Source organism: Physcomitrium patens, chromosome 17 (genome assembly GCF_059467195.1).
Source record: "Physcomitrium patens ecotype Gransden chromosome 17, ASM5946719v1, whole genome shotgun sequence".
NCBI lineage: Eukaryota > Viridiplantae > Streptophyta > Bryopsida > Funariales > Funariaceae > Physcomitrium > Physcomitrium patens.
In genome coordinates, this window is record NC_143426.1 from 11,334,142 (window position 1) to 11,351,718 (window position 17,577).

The 17,577-nt window shown below is 35.0% G+C and overlaps 1 protein-coding gene across 7 annotated transcripts; it reads right to left on the reverse strand.

The window, feature by feature from the left end:
* Window positions 1–9,614: 9,614 nt before the first annotated feature.
* On the reverse strand, window positions 9,615–16,844 carry LOC112294213 (protein NRT1/ PTR FAMILY 8.2). 7 transcript variants are annotated; one of them, XM_090243769.1, is made up of 9 exons: window positions 14,418–16,844; window positions 14,076–14,302; window positions 13,310–13,929; window positions 13,041–13,193; window positions 12,799–12,848; window positions 12,497–12,605; window positions 11,882–12,099; window positions 11,221–11,774; window positions 9,615–11,046 (listed from the first exon to the last, which is right to left on the reverse strand). In XM_090243769.1, the coding sequence occupies exons 5-9, from the start codon at window positions 12,799–12,801 to the stop codon at window positions 10,113–10,115; spliced, it is 1,818 nt and encodes a 605-aa protein (XP_090099895.1). In that variant the 5' UTR covers window positions 12,802–12,848; window positions 13,041–13,193; window positions 13,310–13,929; window positions 14,076–14,302; window positions 14,418–16,844; the 3' UTR covers window positions 9,615–10,112. The 7 variants fall into 7 exon arrangements, with proteins under 7 accessions (XP_090099895.1, XP_090099896.1, XP_090099891.1 ...); XM_090243770.1 differs by having other exon boundaries at window positions 9,615–10,233; window positions 10,395–11,046; window positions 11,882–12,142; window positions 12,799–13,929; window positions 14,418–16,842; XM_090243765.1 differs by having other exon boundaries at window positions 11,882–12,142; window positions 12,799–13,193; window positions 13,310–13,391; window positions 14,418–16,841.
* Between the last annotated feature and the right edge of the window lie 733 nt (window positions 16,845–17,577).

Consider the following 17,577-nt stretch of genomic DNA (forward strand, 5'->3'; position numbering starts at 1 on the left):
TAGAAAATAAAATTATTACACAATCGTTATCTTGTTAATAATATAAATTGTAATTTACTTTTGTACAATTCATATTGTGGCTAAAAAGGAATGTATCAATTTTTTTGAATCAAGTGTGGAGAGCTTGCTTCAATCCCTAGAGAGATTTTCATAGCATGCACAATTTGTGAGTTGTATTAAATTGAGTAAAGTCCTTTTGCTGAACCATGTAAATTGGTTTATCAAAATTGTCATTGAAAAAGACAATCTTTACATTGAAATGAATCATCTCCTCATTGGTAGTAGTTGCTTTGGCAAGTATTGTTCTGATTTTATTCCACTTTGTTATAAAAACAAATACTTTAGAATAGCTGATCCCTTCTCATTGTTGGAAGCTATAGGCTATCAAATGCACCTTGAGTTTTGTTGGCATACCATTAGGTCCGAACTTTGTTTTAAAAATCCACTATATTGTTACAAGATGTGATTCCATGGAAGGATCTATTAGCTCTCAAGTTTTATTTTGTGTAATCAAATCTTAATTAATTTCAATAGCAATTTGCTAGGCATATAATATATAACATGAATTCTTGCTTAAAAGTGCACTAGGCATCTAACTATGGAAAGTAAATAGAAAATACAACAACAAGATTCTACCAAGTCTAATAGAATGTTAAATAAATTATAGGTAGTTCTTAACAATCATAATCAAACTTTAATCAGTCCAAAAGAAAATTTTAAAACATTACAAAAGAAACATAAAAAAGTCATAAATTAATCTCAAAAAAGAATAATAAAGAAAGCTTAAAGAAATATAAAATAAAAACCTTAAAGAAATATATATATTTTAAAAATATTAAAAATAAAATTCTCAAATAAATCTTAGATAAATTATAATCAAATCTTAATGTAGCCATAATCAAGTCCTAATTAAATCCTAACCAAATTCTAGCCAAATTTTAAATTTTAGATCAAATCCTAATAAAATCTTAATCAAATCTTAATCAAATTGTAATCAAATCCTAATCAAATCCTAATCAAATTCTAATCAAATTCTAAATCCTAATCAAATCACAATCAAATTTTAAACAACTCCAAAAAAATCCTAAATAAATCTTAATCAATTTTTATAGCTATTTTAAAATTTCAATAAATATTAATTAAACCATTGGTCTCAATTAAAATTTTACTCATATCTCAATCCACAAGAAATTAACAATTATACAAATTTTGAGATAAATCAACTTATCAATTTAGAAGAAAAAGCTCCTAATCTGCTCAAATGTCAACTAGTTTCCTTCTTCAATCCAAATGTTGATATTCTAATAGCAATGTTTCCTTGCTACGTCATTGAACTTCTTCAAAAATTGGCTGATGTATAGAATTCTAAGTCCAAATAGCTGTCACCAATTTTTTCTTCAATCAAATTAGCAAATATTGCAAGATTGAAAAAATAATTTTTTAATCTTTAATTTTAATTATTTGAGACTATAACCTACAAAAATTCTCATTATTGTCAATCTAACTATTTGATTAATATTAAATTTTACAAAGATATTTAAGGCAAATTCAATAGTAGATTGATAAAATTTCATCTATAAATATGCTACAATATTCACAAAATTTCTAAACTTATATATATTTTTTAAAATCCAAATCAACTAAATATATTGTGTACTTTGAAAAGCCCTCAAAACCTCAATATGCCTTATTATAAGATTTTATCTATACACTTATTCATTCATGTTTAACTTAAGTTCATTTACAAAAAATTTCATCAAATATTAATTATCTTCAAGTAACTTTGAAAAAGATAATATTGATTGTTTTATATACTATCTTTGGAAATTTCTATAATTAAGAATAGATGTCAAGGAAGAACTTCTGATTACCTTAGCTAGTTGTCTACTAATTTTCTTTGCACCTAGAGTTTTAATACTTAGGTTCTATTACTGCAATAGGCAATTAAGTCAAAAACTTCAAATTGACTTCTTCAACATTGCTTCTACCTTAATACTTTTATGACCTTGCCATCTATGTACCCTTGTCTAACAACAAATCTATCATTGTAATTACCATTGATATAAGTTTTAGTAAATACAAATGCCTTTAGAATTTCTAATTCTTTTGGTATTTTGATTTACCACCTTACTAATCAAAAGCTAATCTATGCATGTATAATATACCTCCTACTAAAAGATTGATTAAACATGTGATTTATTCAACTCATAGTAAATCAAATCTCTCTTTTAATACATGATTTCTCTCTTTGAATTTTTGTAGCTTATACTTGTCAAATATTGACTTAGCTAAAAGTGCTACAATAAATTTAGCCACAACAACAATGAGATGAATTGCTTGTAACTTTAGAAATAAATGAAAGCTTTCATTCTATGGAGGATCAAGTATATAATGCTATGATTCCTTCAATGAACAGTATTTTTGAATGGAGCTCCTTGGTGGACTTTCAAATCTGCTACACCAAAGATATAAATATTAAGTCTATACTTGCCAACAATATAATCAATACCAATCTCGAGCACAACTTTGATCCACAATAATAAAAAAAAAGAACTAAGATTGCTAGTCACTAATTATTACATTAAGAAAAAAATAAAATTAAAAAAGTTTAAATCCAAAAGCTATCAACATCTTTTTTAACAGTGATTGCTGCTACAAATCTATAAAAAATAGAATAGAACCTAGACAATGCAAGTTACTCTAGCAATTATAGAACAACAATCTTCCATAACATATTACAACAACCAATATAAAAAAAAAAAAAATCTAGATACAATCAAAGTTTACCGAAGCTTGTGGCCTTGTTGCTACTTCAATCCTATTGAAGAAAGAGAAGTTAGAAGTCATAATACTTAGCATCAATAAGGTTGCACACAAAGTGAAGTAAGATGACTCTCACTTCCAACACTCTTTACTTATAGCTAGAATTTACATTGATTGTAGATGAACTTAATTATTTTTATTGTTCTTTCTTTCATCCATCTAAACTGTAGATTTGTCTTAATCTAACTACCACCTAAAAATCCTAGCTGCCACTATAGTAATGTCTTTTAATCTTTTATTATTTTTTGACTATTAGCAACTTATTATGATTTAACTCTATGTAGTGGCAACTATGCAAGATCTTGCTGATCTTCAACACTCCCACTTTGCTAATTGTTAAAAGGCTTTTAAGCTTAATGCCTTTATCAACTTGTGATGTCTATCATTTACAAATGCTTTTGTAAAGATATCAGCAAGCATATCTTTTGTAGCACAATACTTCATATTTATTACTCCATCTTCAATTTTCTCTCATATGAAATGATATTGAACATCAATATGCTTGATTCTTGAATAATGCATTAGATTCTTAGCAAACACAAGACATCCTTAATTATTATACACTATTGGATTTGCTTCCAATTGCACTAGTCTAATATCTTTTAAGAGTTGTCTTATCAAATATGCTTCTATTGTACAATGGTATGCTGCCATGTATTCAGCTTCCACGGTTGATCTTACAATTCCATGAAATGGCTCCCACTTTAATAAAGAACACATAACTTGTTGTGGATCTTCTATAATTTGCATCTCTAGCCCAATTTGCATCACAATATCTTTGCAAATCAATATTCTTACCTCCAAGGCATAATTTGAAGTTCTTTGTACCTTTCAAATACCTCAATATCTTTTTTACTATTGCCTAATATAAAGGTCTTACCTTAGACATGTGTTGGCTTACAACACTCATACTAAATGCAAGATCTACTTTTGTGGCCACCATTACATACATAAGTGAACCTATTGCTGTCTTGTATGGAAAATTTGCATCTCACCTTCAACTACTACATACTCTTCATCTATAAGCTTCATCAACTTTAAGTTGGCCTCCAAAGGTGTTTTAATGAGCTTGCACTCCTCTATATTGAATTGTTTCAATATTTCTTCAATATACTTAGTTTGGCTCATTGTAATGGTCTTGTTGCCACAATCTCTTGTAAACTCTATTCCTAAGCAATAGTAGAGCTCTCTCAAATCACTCATCTTCTATTTTTTTTCTAATATGGCCTTCATCCAATCCATCTTTTCCATATCGTTAGCCAAGATGATCTAATCATCAATATAGAACATTAAAATCAGTAAAAACTCCTTAGATTACATCACATATAATAAATGATCAGCCTCACTCTTTACAAATTCCTTATTGACAAAAAAATATGTCAATACATTGGTATCATACTCTTGGTGATTGTTTCAATCCATATAACAATTTTTTCAACTAGCATATAAGGTGTTATTTGCCTTATTGTATAAATCCTTGAAGTTTATCTATAGAGATGTCTTCTTACAATTCTCCATTCAAAAAGGCCATTTTTATATTTAATTGGTACATTTCTAAGTCCATTTCTGTTCTAATTGCCACAATGGTGCTAATGGTAGTGAATTTGGCAACAAGTGCATAAGTCTCATTGAAGTCAATTCCAGCAACTTTTGAATATTCTTTGGCAACTCATCTTGCCTTATGCCTCACCACCATATTCATTGCATCTCTTTTAATCTTAAATATCCACTTACAACCAATACTAGATCGATTTGCTGGAAGAAGTGTCAATTTCTATGTACCATTGTTCATAAGAGATTGATACTCTTCTTCCATAGCCTTCTCCCACTTCATTGCATCTTGGGACTTTTTAGCATCACACAAAGACAAAAAATTAGTAAACAGAGTAATATTTGTATGTTCTTTAATTGAAAAAAGATGTGGTTCTTCCACCATTTGCCACAAGGTCTTCTTTCTTTCAAGAGATATCTTCTTTTATTTGAAGAAGATTTAGCTTGTTATATTCCAAGCTCTCTTCTAAGTTTCTTTTCTCTTAAAGCTTATCTTTTTTGACTTAAAGGTTGATACTCTTCATCATCAACATTATCATAATCTTCACTATGTTCATTGTTGGTCCTTGAAATTTACAAAGTATTCTTTTTTATCTTCTTTGCTACTTCATCTTCATTCACTTCATTTTCTTCATCTTCTTCTTCTATTGCTAGAATTGGAGATATTTCAATAAGCACATCATTACTCTAACTTGGACACATCTTCAAGTGCTCAGAAGCACTTTTATGTTCTAAAAACTCAACATTATGACTTTTGATGATCTTTTTGGTGTCCAAACACATTAGCCTATATGCCTTGGTACCTTCACAATATCCTAAGAAAACACACTTTGTACCTTTTGCATTAAGTTTGGACCTCATACAATTTGGTATCTTTGCATATGCAATGCATCTAAAGGTCCTCAAATGTGAAATACACGGTTGTCTCCTACTCCAAGTTTCTTATGGTGTCATTGATGCAAGTCCACTTGTTGGACACCTATTCCTTGTATACATTGCATTCACCACAACTTCCGTCTAAAACATATAACCAAGATTTTGAGCATAAAGCATACTTCCTACCATCTCCACAATGGTTTGATTTGCCCTCTCAGTAATACCATTTTTTTGTAGAATATATGGAATTGTTATTTGTCTAGTAGTTCCTTCATTCTTCAAATAAACATCAAATTGCTTAGACATATACTCACCTCTATTGTTTGTACACAATATCTTGATATTACACTTACTTTTTTTTTCAAGAAGTGTTGTAAACTCCTAAAGCTTCCAAAAGCACTCATTTTTTTGCTTCAAGAATATAAATCCAATTTTTTCTTAAAAATTCATCAATGAAAATGAGAAAATACCTTGTTCTTCTAATATTTATATTCTTCATAGGTATACATACATCATAATGGATAAACTCCAATATTTTTGTAGCATGTATTGCTACACTACTTGGAAATGAAGCTCTTTATTATTTGCCTTATATGTATCCTTCACATACAAGTTGTATTGCATTTTGGCTTATTTTGCCAAGATCTATGCCATTTACTATAGACTTAAGTTTTGTCATGCTCTTCACTTTAAATGGCCAAGGTGACAATGCCATGCATTCAACTTGTCTTGATTTGATGTAAATTCAGCAAATGCAGCTACTTCTACTCTGTTGAACTTCTTATACTTGAGGTAGTATAAATTCCCCTGTCTAGAGCTTTTGGCAACTATATTTCTATACAAATTTTTTACAAAACATGCATTCTTGTTGAATTGAATCATAAAATCTTCTATTATAAGTTTATTTATTAAAAGTAGATTTTGCTTCATCTTGAACATATGGAGGACGTTTTTGAATTTGATCTTATTAGTTTGTCTATTCACAATAATTTCTACTACAATAAAACCAATTCTAATAGCTTGATATGTGCTACTATTTGCCAAAATTATATTGGATGCTAAAACAGCCTCATAAGTATCAAATGAATACTTACAAGATATCATATGCTTGAAATAAAGTGAATCTACAATCTATCTTATTATGGCAGCCATAGAAGTCCTACTTGTTGCAATGAATGCATAATCTTGTCTTCTAAACTCATCTTATATACTATTTGCATTCTCTTTTTCTATCTTTTTACTTTTGTAGCAATTTCAAGCAAAATGTCCTACTTTGCCTTAAATGAAGCAAGTTTTGATATTATCTCATTGGTTTGAATATTTGTCCTTGCCTTGTCATGAGTAGAGTGTTGAATCTTTACTTTGAGACTCTTTTTCTTTCTTCTTAGTTACTTCATAGCTAAGTCTTGCTGTGACATAGTCTATTGTGAGTTCTTGTATCTTGATGGATTTTAAAGCCACAATAAAATAGTTGTAGGATTCTAGCAATGTCATGAATAGAGTCATGATAACATCTGCCTCCTCTAAAGACTTCTCAATAATTGCAAGCTGATTTGCAAGTGCCTTCACCTTATTGATGTATGTCATGAGGTCTTCACCTTCTTCCATCTTACATGTAAATGACTTCTTCCTTGTGTAGATGATATTGGATAAGTTCTTACTCTTATAAATGTTGTAAAGAGTCTTTCATGCTTCTGCTAGTCCTTTATAAGAGATAATATGGGAGAAGTTGGCTTCATCCATATTACATGCAATCAATCCAAAGGCCTACTTTTCACAATGTTTGTAGTCTTTCTTCTCCTTTGTATCAGCATGAATGCTTGGAGGCTCTTCACTCTCATTTATAATATTCCATAAGTCCAAAGAAGCCAACAAAAGCTCCATTTTGACCTTCCAATGGTAGAAATTTTTACCTCTAAAATTTTCAATTACTCTCAAGCCTTCACCCTCACTTGAAGCGATGTTTAAAAAAGAGATGTATTAAAAGAGATCAAGAGAAATAATTCTAAAGCTCTCAAAATCAGCAAAAAGAAGTTGATGCCTTAAAATCTTCGAATGCTCTCTTTGTAAATTAACTAGTGTTTTTACTCTCAAAACACTCTCAACTTCATTTCTAGGACCTCTCACAAGTTCAATGATCAATATAAATGTCTCAAATCAGATTTGTCACTCTTCTAATACTTCTTATGCTCATAAATCACTTCTAAGTACTATAAGAGATATTTTAGGCACCTTAAGCTCTTTTAATATATGAAACTATAAAATTAGTCCACTAAGGATATTTAATCAATAAGAAAACATAACACTAGTATTTTATACCTTCACCATAAGGTGTAAATTAAACCCTGAATCCAAGATGCTCTTAACAACAAGTAAGAACAAACAAAGATCTAGATCTAGATTTGAATCTAAAAGTTAGGAGTATCAAAAATCCTCACATTAGCAACAATAATATGATCTAGTCCACACAACAACAAAAACTTCATAAAACTTCAAGAAAACTCACAAAGGAATACGAGTGGATCCATAACTTATTGAAGAAAGAGAAGTTAGAAGCCACAATACTTAACATCACCAAGGTTGCACATAAAGTGAAGTGTGGAGTAAGATGATTCTGACTTCCAACACTCTTTATTTATAACTAGAATTTACATTGATTGTAGATGAACTTAATCATTTTTATCGTTCTTTCTTTCATCCATCTAAATCCTAGATTCCTCTTAACTTAGCCGCCACCTACAAATCCTAACCACCACTATAGTAACATCTTTTAATTCTTTATTATCTTTTGACTATTAGTAATTTACTATGATTTAACTCTGTGTGGTGACAACTATGCAAGATCTTGCTGATCTTCAATAAATCCTTATCACAACTTGAAGACCACAAAAAAGAAAAAAAAAAAAAAAAAAAAAAAACTGATGCATCAACCACCAAGGATGTAGCAAAAACCATGTATGATAGTGACTAAATATTCCATTACTCTAGAACCACAAATTAATAAAAGTCGCATATACAAAAGTAAGTAACACTATTTCTTGTTTCTATACAATGACCATAACAAAATTAAAGTAGAAGTTGAAATAAAAATTAAAGCTTAAACTCAATTCAACTAGATTAGAGCTTTAAAATTCAAAACAAAGGAAAATAGAGAAGTTAAGGTTTGTACTATAAGAACTAGACTTGCGACAAACTAGGATCATGAGCAGCTCTAACAATTCTTTTTGTAGGAAAAATCTACCACAAGATAGCTACCACTAACCATCAATGATTTGACCTTTGGAATATAGAGATTGAAGTTAAAGATTTTGCAACAACACTATTGCTACACAACTTATTTTTGAAAAGACTACTTTATCAAACCGAATTGGATTCTATAGCAATGAAACTACTTTTGTGTTGCAATTGAGTCTACTCAATCATTCTTAGACAATCATGTCAAAGGCCATAGAAAAACACATAGCCATCAATGCTCTTGTCACCAAACAGTCCAAAGTAAAAGAAATGTATTGTGACATTGCTACAACTCTCAACCACCAAAAACACCCTAGACAAAAAAAAATTCAAGAAAAAATAACACGTACTACTGCAATTTATGGAACTTCATCCCAATCCAAAAACAATGAGAGAAAGAAGAAGGACCTAAGGCTACCTTAGAATTTTGTCAATACTCTTTCTAACTATAGTATCTTCAACATCCAAACAACTCATTATCTAAGCAATTTAATACTTGGGCATATGCAATCTAGCTCTATATATCCTTACACTGTATATGGCTGTGTACAACATATCTCATATATAATACTGTACAACATATATCTTATCTAATCACATATTCATTACATTCATTTCATCTCATACCATCTCTACATTATATACCACATATATTGTATAGTATTTAGATCTAGATTATACTAGAATTTTGACTATTTTAGATTTTTTTTAGATGCTCCAAAAATATAAAAAAGATGCTAAATTAATGCTTCTAAGATTTCTTCTAAAATTAGAAGTTTCTACTAGAATTACTATACTTAACTATATTTTATCTACTAATCCTATTTTGCTTTTATTTAACATCTTCTATACTAATCTTCAACTAACAATTGCCAATTGATACTCCAATTGCATTCTTTTGTTCTAAAACAATCTATGAATCAATTTGATGACTCATATTTCTTGTCCAAACTCAAAGAATTAGAAGAAAAAAAAAAAATTAGTTTAATTAATGGACAACAAAAGAAAAAATTTAAAAGTATCTACAATGGAATTGATTTTTAATACAAACATGCTACATAACTTCTCAACTTCAACCTCAATGCTTTGATACCATGTTTAAAGAGACACTTTCCATGTTTAAACTCATATAGACAAAATAGCAAAGGCAACAAATTGAATTAATTTTCTCAACAATACAATATATATGCTCACAAAATATTATTGTGATTGGTTACTTTCACCGTCTGGTGACTGTTAATCAAGATCTTATCCTTGAGTTACTATCAATAGCTTTCTACTAAGATAAGCATGGACATGTAACTTCTAATAAGCTGGGAATCTGAATGCTAATGGCCATAGGTAGTTTGGTGCCAAATTCACATCCACCAACATTGCTCACAATCGGATGATCAGAAGTGTGTTGCAAGCGATGGTGCAATGGCCTCTGACGAGTAGAGGGATTTGCCAATTCGGAATGGCAACATGTATACATATACTAATACGAGGTGTAAGTCGAGCACCTAGTGGTATGGTAACAGTGGATTGGGTGCAATGTACAAGTTTTTTTGGGAAATTTATGGACAACACTGGAACATTTTGGGAAGACTGTAAAATCCCAAAGAAACGACTCCTCACATCGTTAGAGATCAAGGTTGTCTTGATTGGTCTTTTGTTCCAACTCCGCATGCGCTGTCGACAGGAGGAGTTGCACTCTTCTGTAGCTGGGCGTCAGGGTTCATGAATTTGGGACTGGGATATTTCTTATATCTGTAGAAATGCGCCACAACGAGGAAGTAAGCGAAGTTCACAAAGCTTAGCACAGCCATGAGCCAGTAGAACAAGTTTAGCTTCTTCCGGTTGAAGGGCACGTCATCTGAGAGCCAACCAGGGTGGGAATCAGTTTTCGTGGCCATGTTGACGATGCTCACCACGGCTGAGCTGATGAAGTAGCCAAGAGAGATGGTGCAGAAGGAGAAGCCCGTGCTCGTGCTGCGCATGCTGTCTGGTGCTTGATCGTAGAAAAACTCCAGCACGCCGATGAATGTGAACATGTCAGCGATCCCGAAGGTGAAATATTGGGGGACGAGCCAGAAGATGCTCATGGGGATGGTGGCTCGCGAGTCCTCCAGAAGCCCGTAGGCTTTGGCTTTATCGGTGCGCTTCACCTCCACAACGGCTGCGATGATCATTGAAACCACGGATAGGACGAGGCCAATGCCAATTCTTTGCAGAAACGTTATGCCTCTGTCGAGACCTGTGAAACGACGAGCGACGGGGACAAAGATGCGGTCATACAGGGGCACCAGGTTGGCCATGATAATGAGGGGGAAAAAGGGGATGGACGCGGCGGGGAAGTTGAAGCTTCCGATCTTCCGGTCCATGGTGGAACCTTGCTCGATGGTGAATGTCTGCAGCTGCGCAAGCACCACGTTCATGATAATGGTCCCCGTCCAAATTGGCATCAGCTTTGCCATGGCTTTGGTTTCTTCCACCTGCGTCACTGTGCACAGCTCCCACTTGCTCTTATTCCGCTCATGATCCTTCTCACTGGCGTTTACAATGGCCGCTCTATCGAGAAATCTGGTGTCAATCAAGTGGCTCGGTTAGTCAGAGGCTGTAACCCCCCCCCCCCCCTGAAAAAAAAAAAAAAAAAAAAAAAAAAAAAGGAAAAGAGAAAAAAAGAAAAGAAAAGAAGCCAGCACAAGGGATTAATAGAGGCGAAAGAAAGTGAAGGAAGCTTCGAAGGGCCATCACCTGCAGCTGCTGGTGTGGTCGATCTTTTGAAACCCTAACTGCGTGGCTTCTTTGTCGTCTATTTCATACAGGTATTCCGGTGGAGGGTGAGGAGAACGTAATTTCCGAAAGGCAGCCACTATCACTTGCAAAATTCTCGTCAGGGGACTTTGTGAGGGGGGCTTTCGTCTGTAACGATGAAACCCGGCCACGAACACGACCAAACTAACTGCAACTAAGGCAAGACAAATGCCATAGCCCACATCATAGCCGATGTTATCCTGGATGTAGACAAGCACAGTGACCCCCAGAAGCCCTCCCACCACAAAGCTGAAGAAATACCAGTTGAAGTAGACTGCTGAAAGACGGCGTTCTTTCTCATGCGTCTCGTCGAACTGGTCAGCCCCCAAACTTGACAAGCAGGGCTTCAATCCTCCGGATCCGAGCGCAATCAGGTACATTCCCAAGTAAAGGACAGCCAGGTCTGCTGATGACGATGCCTTGCACGGTGAAGTTCCGCAGGGAAGAGGCCGAAGTGATGGAAGTGAAGCGGAGATGACCATTAACGACATGCCCTGCGAACCGCAATACAATCACTTTTTTATGAGTCCTCAGACCAGTTCGCTTCCAATACAAAGCTAAGTTGAACAAAAGGTGGTGAAGAAAAAGTACGTGACTTTACCACAAGCTCCACGCAGCCAAAGATCACAACTACCGAGACGCGACCAAGGTAGGCATCGGCAAGAAATCCTCCAAAAAGCGGACACAGAAACGCTGTGCCTGCGAAATTCGTCACTGTGGTGGCGGCCTTTGTGTGGGCAAAGTTCATCTTGTTGATCAAGTACAGCACTAAGTCGATTTGCAGACCGATGAAGGCCATGGTCTCTGCAAATTCCATTACTGCGCGGCCACGATGCCACGAATGATCCTTTGAAATTGGCCTCTCGATGTCAATATGCAACAAATATTGCATTCAGTAGAGAAAGGAAACAAGGCAAGCATCTTGTTTCAAAAATTACAGTCATGTAACTACTGGTTCGATCCCCAGGTGGTGGTGCAGACACTTAAAACAAAAACAACAGAAAAAGAATGAAGCACAAGGTTTCGTCGAGCAGGGAATCTTCGAACCCATCTCCTCATCATATGCAGAGCGCACGATATTGAAGCCATTCCGGTAAAAAAGAAGGAACCTTAGATTCATGTCAATTGCGTACTCCCTTCTGCTCGTGAGCGGAAATCAATCGCAGAAGGAAACCAAAATGACTTAAGGAGTTGCGTCGTTTACGCGGTCACTTACAGAAATTATAAGGGGCACTTGGCCATCCTCCCGTCTCAAGCCTGTTAGCTGGTCGTCCATTGTAATCCACTGAACCATCCCCCACTAACACCGTTTCTGGACCTTCTTCCTGATTGACCGACCCACAGATGGCTAACATAAGTTGCAGCAAGGACGCAGGTGGACGACCAGTTTAGCGCTAATCAGCTTGAATTTAGAAACTCCGCAGCATGAAGTTCTCATGAAATGGAAGACTGGGAAAATTTCACAACGACACGAGCATACAAACTAGACCGCAATGTTAATATCAGCTTCATGCGTACCATCTCCGCGGGTTGTAATGAATTCTCGAGGAGCAGGTAGCAAAAGATTGCTGCAGAGGTCAATCGCCTGTCAACGTGATTACTCCATACTTACTGGGTCTCATTAACTTAAACTCCGACCGAGAATGGGGCACTAAGAGCAAACAAACTTCACAAACCGAGGATTATACGGCGCTGACTCATCCGCCACATTCAACCAACTCATTCTGAGATATTGTCACGATGGTCTGGATAAGCATTACCGCCGACATCGTCTCTACATGGTCCACTTCTCCACGAGGATAATTGCCCTCTCACATCGCTGGAATTACAGAAGCTTCCAGCCAAAGCAACATGTTATTAAGTTGATTTCTTCAGCTCCACATCCAACGACAGTTCTTTATCCACCCCCTAACCTACAGGCTCAAGATTGTCAGAATCTTCTATCCCTCGGTCTCTGCGAAAATAAACCTCAAAGTACAGCGCAACAGATGCGAATTTTCAACCAAGAATGGCGATTGCCGATCCCAACCTTTCTAATTCCTGACGTTACGACCACACACATGCCTTTCAAGGTTCTATATGCCTCATGTGCTCCAGTACTCCCAAGCAAACTGTCAAAACGGTGTCACACAGAGAATATGACAACTGAAAACCATCACAGCCCTCGCCATCCATGGATAGCTACTGCGAATTTCTGTGGAAAGCAGATTGGTTCCCAGATCAAAGAGCAATAAACTCGAAGCCTCTAATTTCGCACCGTCGCCAATCCACCACAAGAATTGCGACCGCGGCACTACCTATGGGTCTGACAGGGAAAAAGAAAGACTCAGGTACCACCCCCACAGAATCAAATACAAGAGAGTGGGAGATGCATGAGTTCCACCCGGGTAATCACAACAGTGGCCACGATACCACAAGGTCTTAGAACTTATGGGGACTCGACACGGAAGAGCCGCTGCTCCGATTGTGCTTGGGGGATTGCGAGTTTATTTATTGCGATTGGAATGTAATAGGTTCCCGATTATTGGACACTTTGGTGAAGACTTTTTTAGCAAAGAGACACTGCAGCATCGAAGAAGTCATTACTAATTTGTGTTCTGCGCCGCCTCACTGATTGGGCCCCAGTTTTGAATGTGGAATTCCCTTCTTCTGAAATTCAAAATTTAAACCAGGAAATGTCATTTAACTTCCTCTTGAATCAGGCGTGACGTCTACTTATATGGCACGCAATTAGTTGAACTAACACAGATTGTTATGCTGTCCACTCCCTCAATATAATTTCGTATCGGGAATACCTATAATTCAGGTCAAGAACACCTCCTGACCGTCAATAGTTCGTTCAGTGTATCTGATTATCTTTGCATATTGTTATGTTCTCATAGGGTTGTAGGGGCGCGCGATGCGTAGAGATCCTGGTCGTAGAGCCTTGAGAGTACCGGAATGATGCGTGAGCTACACATCCATGGTACTTGACGCATCAACAGAGAATTCTCAAAAAGACCCCGTTGTACAATTGGAAGCTCTGCAACACTCAGACGTCGAAATCAGCGGGTTAAAAAAAAAAAAAAAAAGGACACGCTTGGATTAAGAACGTGATATTTTCCAACATAAACTTGGACTTGGAAGGGACAGGTGACCTGGCCGGGGTTGATTCCGGAGCACCAGCCGCACAGACGAAGAAAGACGAACCCATGGGTTTGGAGAATGGTCTCAGTGCGTAACTGACGCAGTCCTGTAGTGAGTTCGGCTGAGGTGCGCTTTTTCTCGGCGCCAGTAAATGCAACGACACCAACGTGAGACTGACTAACGGTGCTGCAGCCATGGGATTTGGGGTTCAATCCAGACAGACGCAGACGATCCGCATTCCGGCCTTTTTATCCAACTTTTTTTGTCGTTGCTGGTAATTGCCTCCGGAGGTGCAACGAGTGTCGCCACAGGTTTGAGGTGCCCTGATTACAACCCACCTGGTACATTCCAGGTCTATTGCCACAGATCCACCAGAATCTCGGCGGCAAACACGGCCAGAAACAGAGTCCCCACGCTCTCAACTTTCCCACACCCGTCCAGTAGCTCAAAACTGTACACTTAGTAACCGATTGACTTCGCTTCTCGTCTCCGACTGCTCGATGTGGACCTTCGCATCATGACTCCTCTGACCAAAGCTTCCCATATCGTCTCACTCAGTGTAAATCAAGTAAGTAAGCAAACAAGCAAGCAATCAGTCAGTCAATCAAAGAAAGCAGCCATTTCGGAATGCACTGTAGAATTTTCCTTCTTCACCTTCATCAACCATCGGCTTCTTCTTATATTTTTCATCATCTCCGTCTTTTCCTACAGCTTTTCCGCCCCACGAGACCTGCCTCAAGCATGCAATTCGAACGAGGCGGTGACTTGTCGCCCATTTCTTCGCCGCGTGATGTCATGTCCTGATCGCTCGCCTCCAGTGCCTCCCACCATTTTGCATTATTCCAAGTTTCGTGTTTTTTGTTGCATTTTTTGTACTGTTTTTTCTATCAGATCTTCTCCAGGTGGAATGCTCTTGTGCCATGGACAGCCATGCGTGTCGCCATCTCTGAATCCGACGAGCGTGGCTTCAAGCAGCCCAGACGTTGTCCACTTTATGCTCTTTTTTCTCTTTTTTCTTTTTGTTTTGCTTATTTTTTTCTGTTTAGTTTCACTTCTGTTCTCTCGTACTATTTTTTTCTGTTTTTTTAATCTTTTTTTGGATGGTTGTAAGCGGCGAGACACAAAAAAAAAAAAAAAAAAAAGGCCTGTTCGATTGTTGGGAATAAAAGATGAGTACCCAGCTCTCACGAGAACTGAGTGTGGAAGATAATGGATGTGGCATTGCGTCTCAAAATTAGGGTTTCCATGATCATGCTCTCATTCCCTTGAATGGTCTTAAATGAAAACCTTTAATGAAAATGAACATTATAAAACTAATTATGTGAATAAACAACCAACAATTAAACCATCCTCCCTTACCTGTTGGATTTTGAAAAGTAAAAAAAATTAAAAATAATAATAATAATAATAATAATAATAATAAACAAGCAAACAAACAAACAAACAAAAACAAAGACAAAAACCTTCTTGATATGCTTGTGTATGTGGATACATGCAAAAGAATGCATAAAGTTTGTGTAAAAACTTAGGAATAAGGAATCAAATAACTATCATAAACAAGCCCTCTTGATGGTTAGGATTTTGTTTTTACTTTGAGTACTAATTTTTGTTTCCACCTAATGTTTTCATAGAAGGAGAATATTGAGTAGAATTCAATGGAATTTGTAGAAGCTAAATCCAAAGCTATGAGTGTTTTTAAAGTTATTTTTGTGCTTATTGGCATAAATGATTTCTAATATTTAATAGGAAGGATGGATTTCAAGTGAAAGATAAATAATGTACACAGAAAGGCCTTCTATTTTAGCTGAAAAGCATAAAAATCATCAGTGAGATAATTACCAATTGTAATAAAACAAAAGGAGAAGAAGATAAGGCACATTATAATATATATTGTTAAATATATGCTATATGTATACTTTGAATATCAACCTCACATAACATTGACAATAACATCCCCAAAAAATTACATAATAATAAATTTAATTGCTAAAAAGCTAATAAAATCTATTGACTTGCAATGTATTAGAAATAAATTTTTATATACCGTCTTCATGCAAAAAAATAGAATAAGAAATATTTGATAAGTGTAACAGTTAGACATATCATTTAATATTTACTAATCAAAATTGTCTTGAAAATTCATTATTTAAAAGTGATTGTTTGTATATGTTACAATTAGTCATGTGTGGTTTATATGCTAACTACCAAGTACCTTGTTTTTATGGCGTAATATAAAATTTCTTGTTTACTGTCATTTTTTCATCATATTACTAAAAAATAAATTCAATGTTTACCATGTACATATTCTCATATTTATGTATACATATACACCCAAATGGAAAAGGACAGAAGAGAGGTAGATGAGATAATATATGTAGAGTAAATCTTTGGATTAACAAAATAATAATTATTATTTTGAAGCACTGAAAACCAAATAATGTGTATTGCATATGTATTACACGTACATGAGAAGTAGCATATAGGCACTGATGTGTCAAGAAAATTAAAATACCTGTTCTTGAATTAGCTCATGCAATATATCAAAATAAATACAATCAAATATGAATCTTGTTCTTTGTTGAATATTCTAAAATTCAAATGTAAACCAAAATGAACACTACAAGTAAATGAAAAGATAGAACAATGCCCTGTATTTATGTTCATATATGGGTACCCACAACCTAAAACAAAGATGGATTTTTGTGTGAGAAACCAACCATAATAGGGTATACCAAAAAAATTAATCTTTATTTTCAATTTCATTAGATATTGTTTTCACAGCAGGAGATTATGAAACATTCTGAAAGATTCTAAAAAAAGATTTGATAGAGTTCATGTAAAAGTTAAACAAAAGACAGAAAAAAAATTCTCCTACTTGGCTTGCAAACCACATTCAATAGCCTATCCAAATTAACATTAAATGTTTTTACATATTGTATCATGTATAATGTTTTAAAAAAATGATGCATATGTGTATATATATATATATATATATATGACAAAGTTTAAAATATGTTCTTTGAACATGAAATTAGTGTTTGATGAAAATATAATTTACTAAGTATGGTAAATGAAATTAAGTACATTGTTGTTGCAAATCATTGATTATGTTCATTTTGCAGGACAGGTCAAAGACAAAGCAAACCCAACACATATTCAATGGTCAAAAGA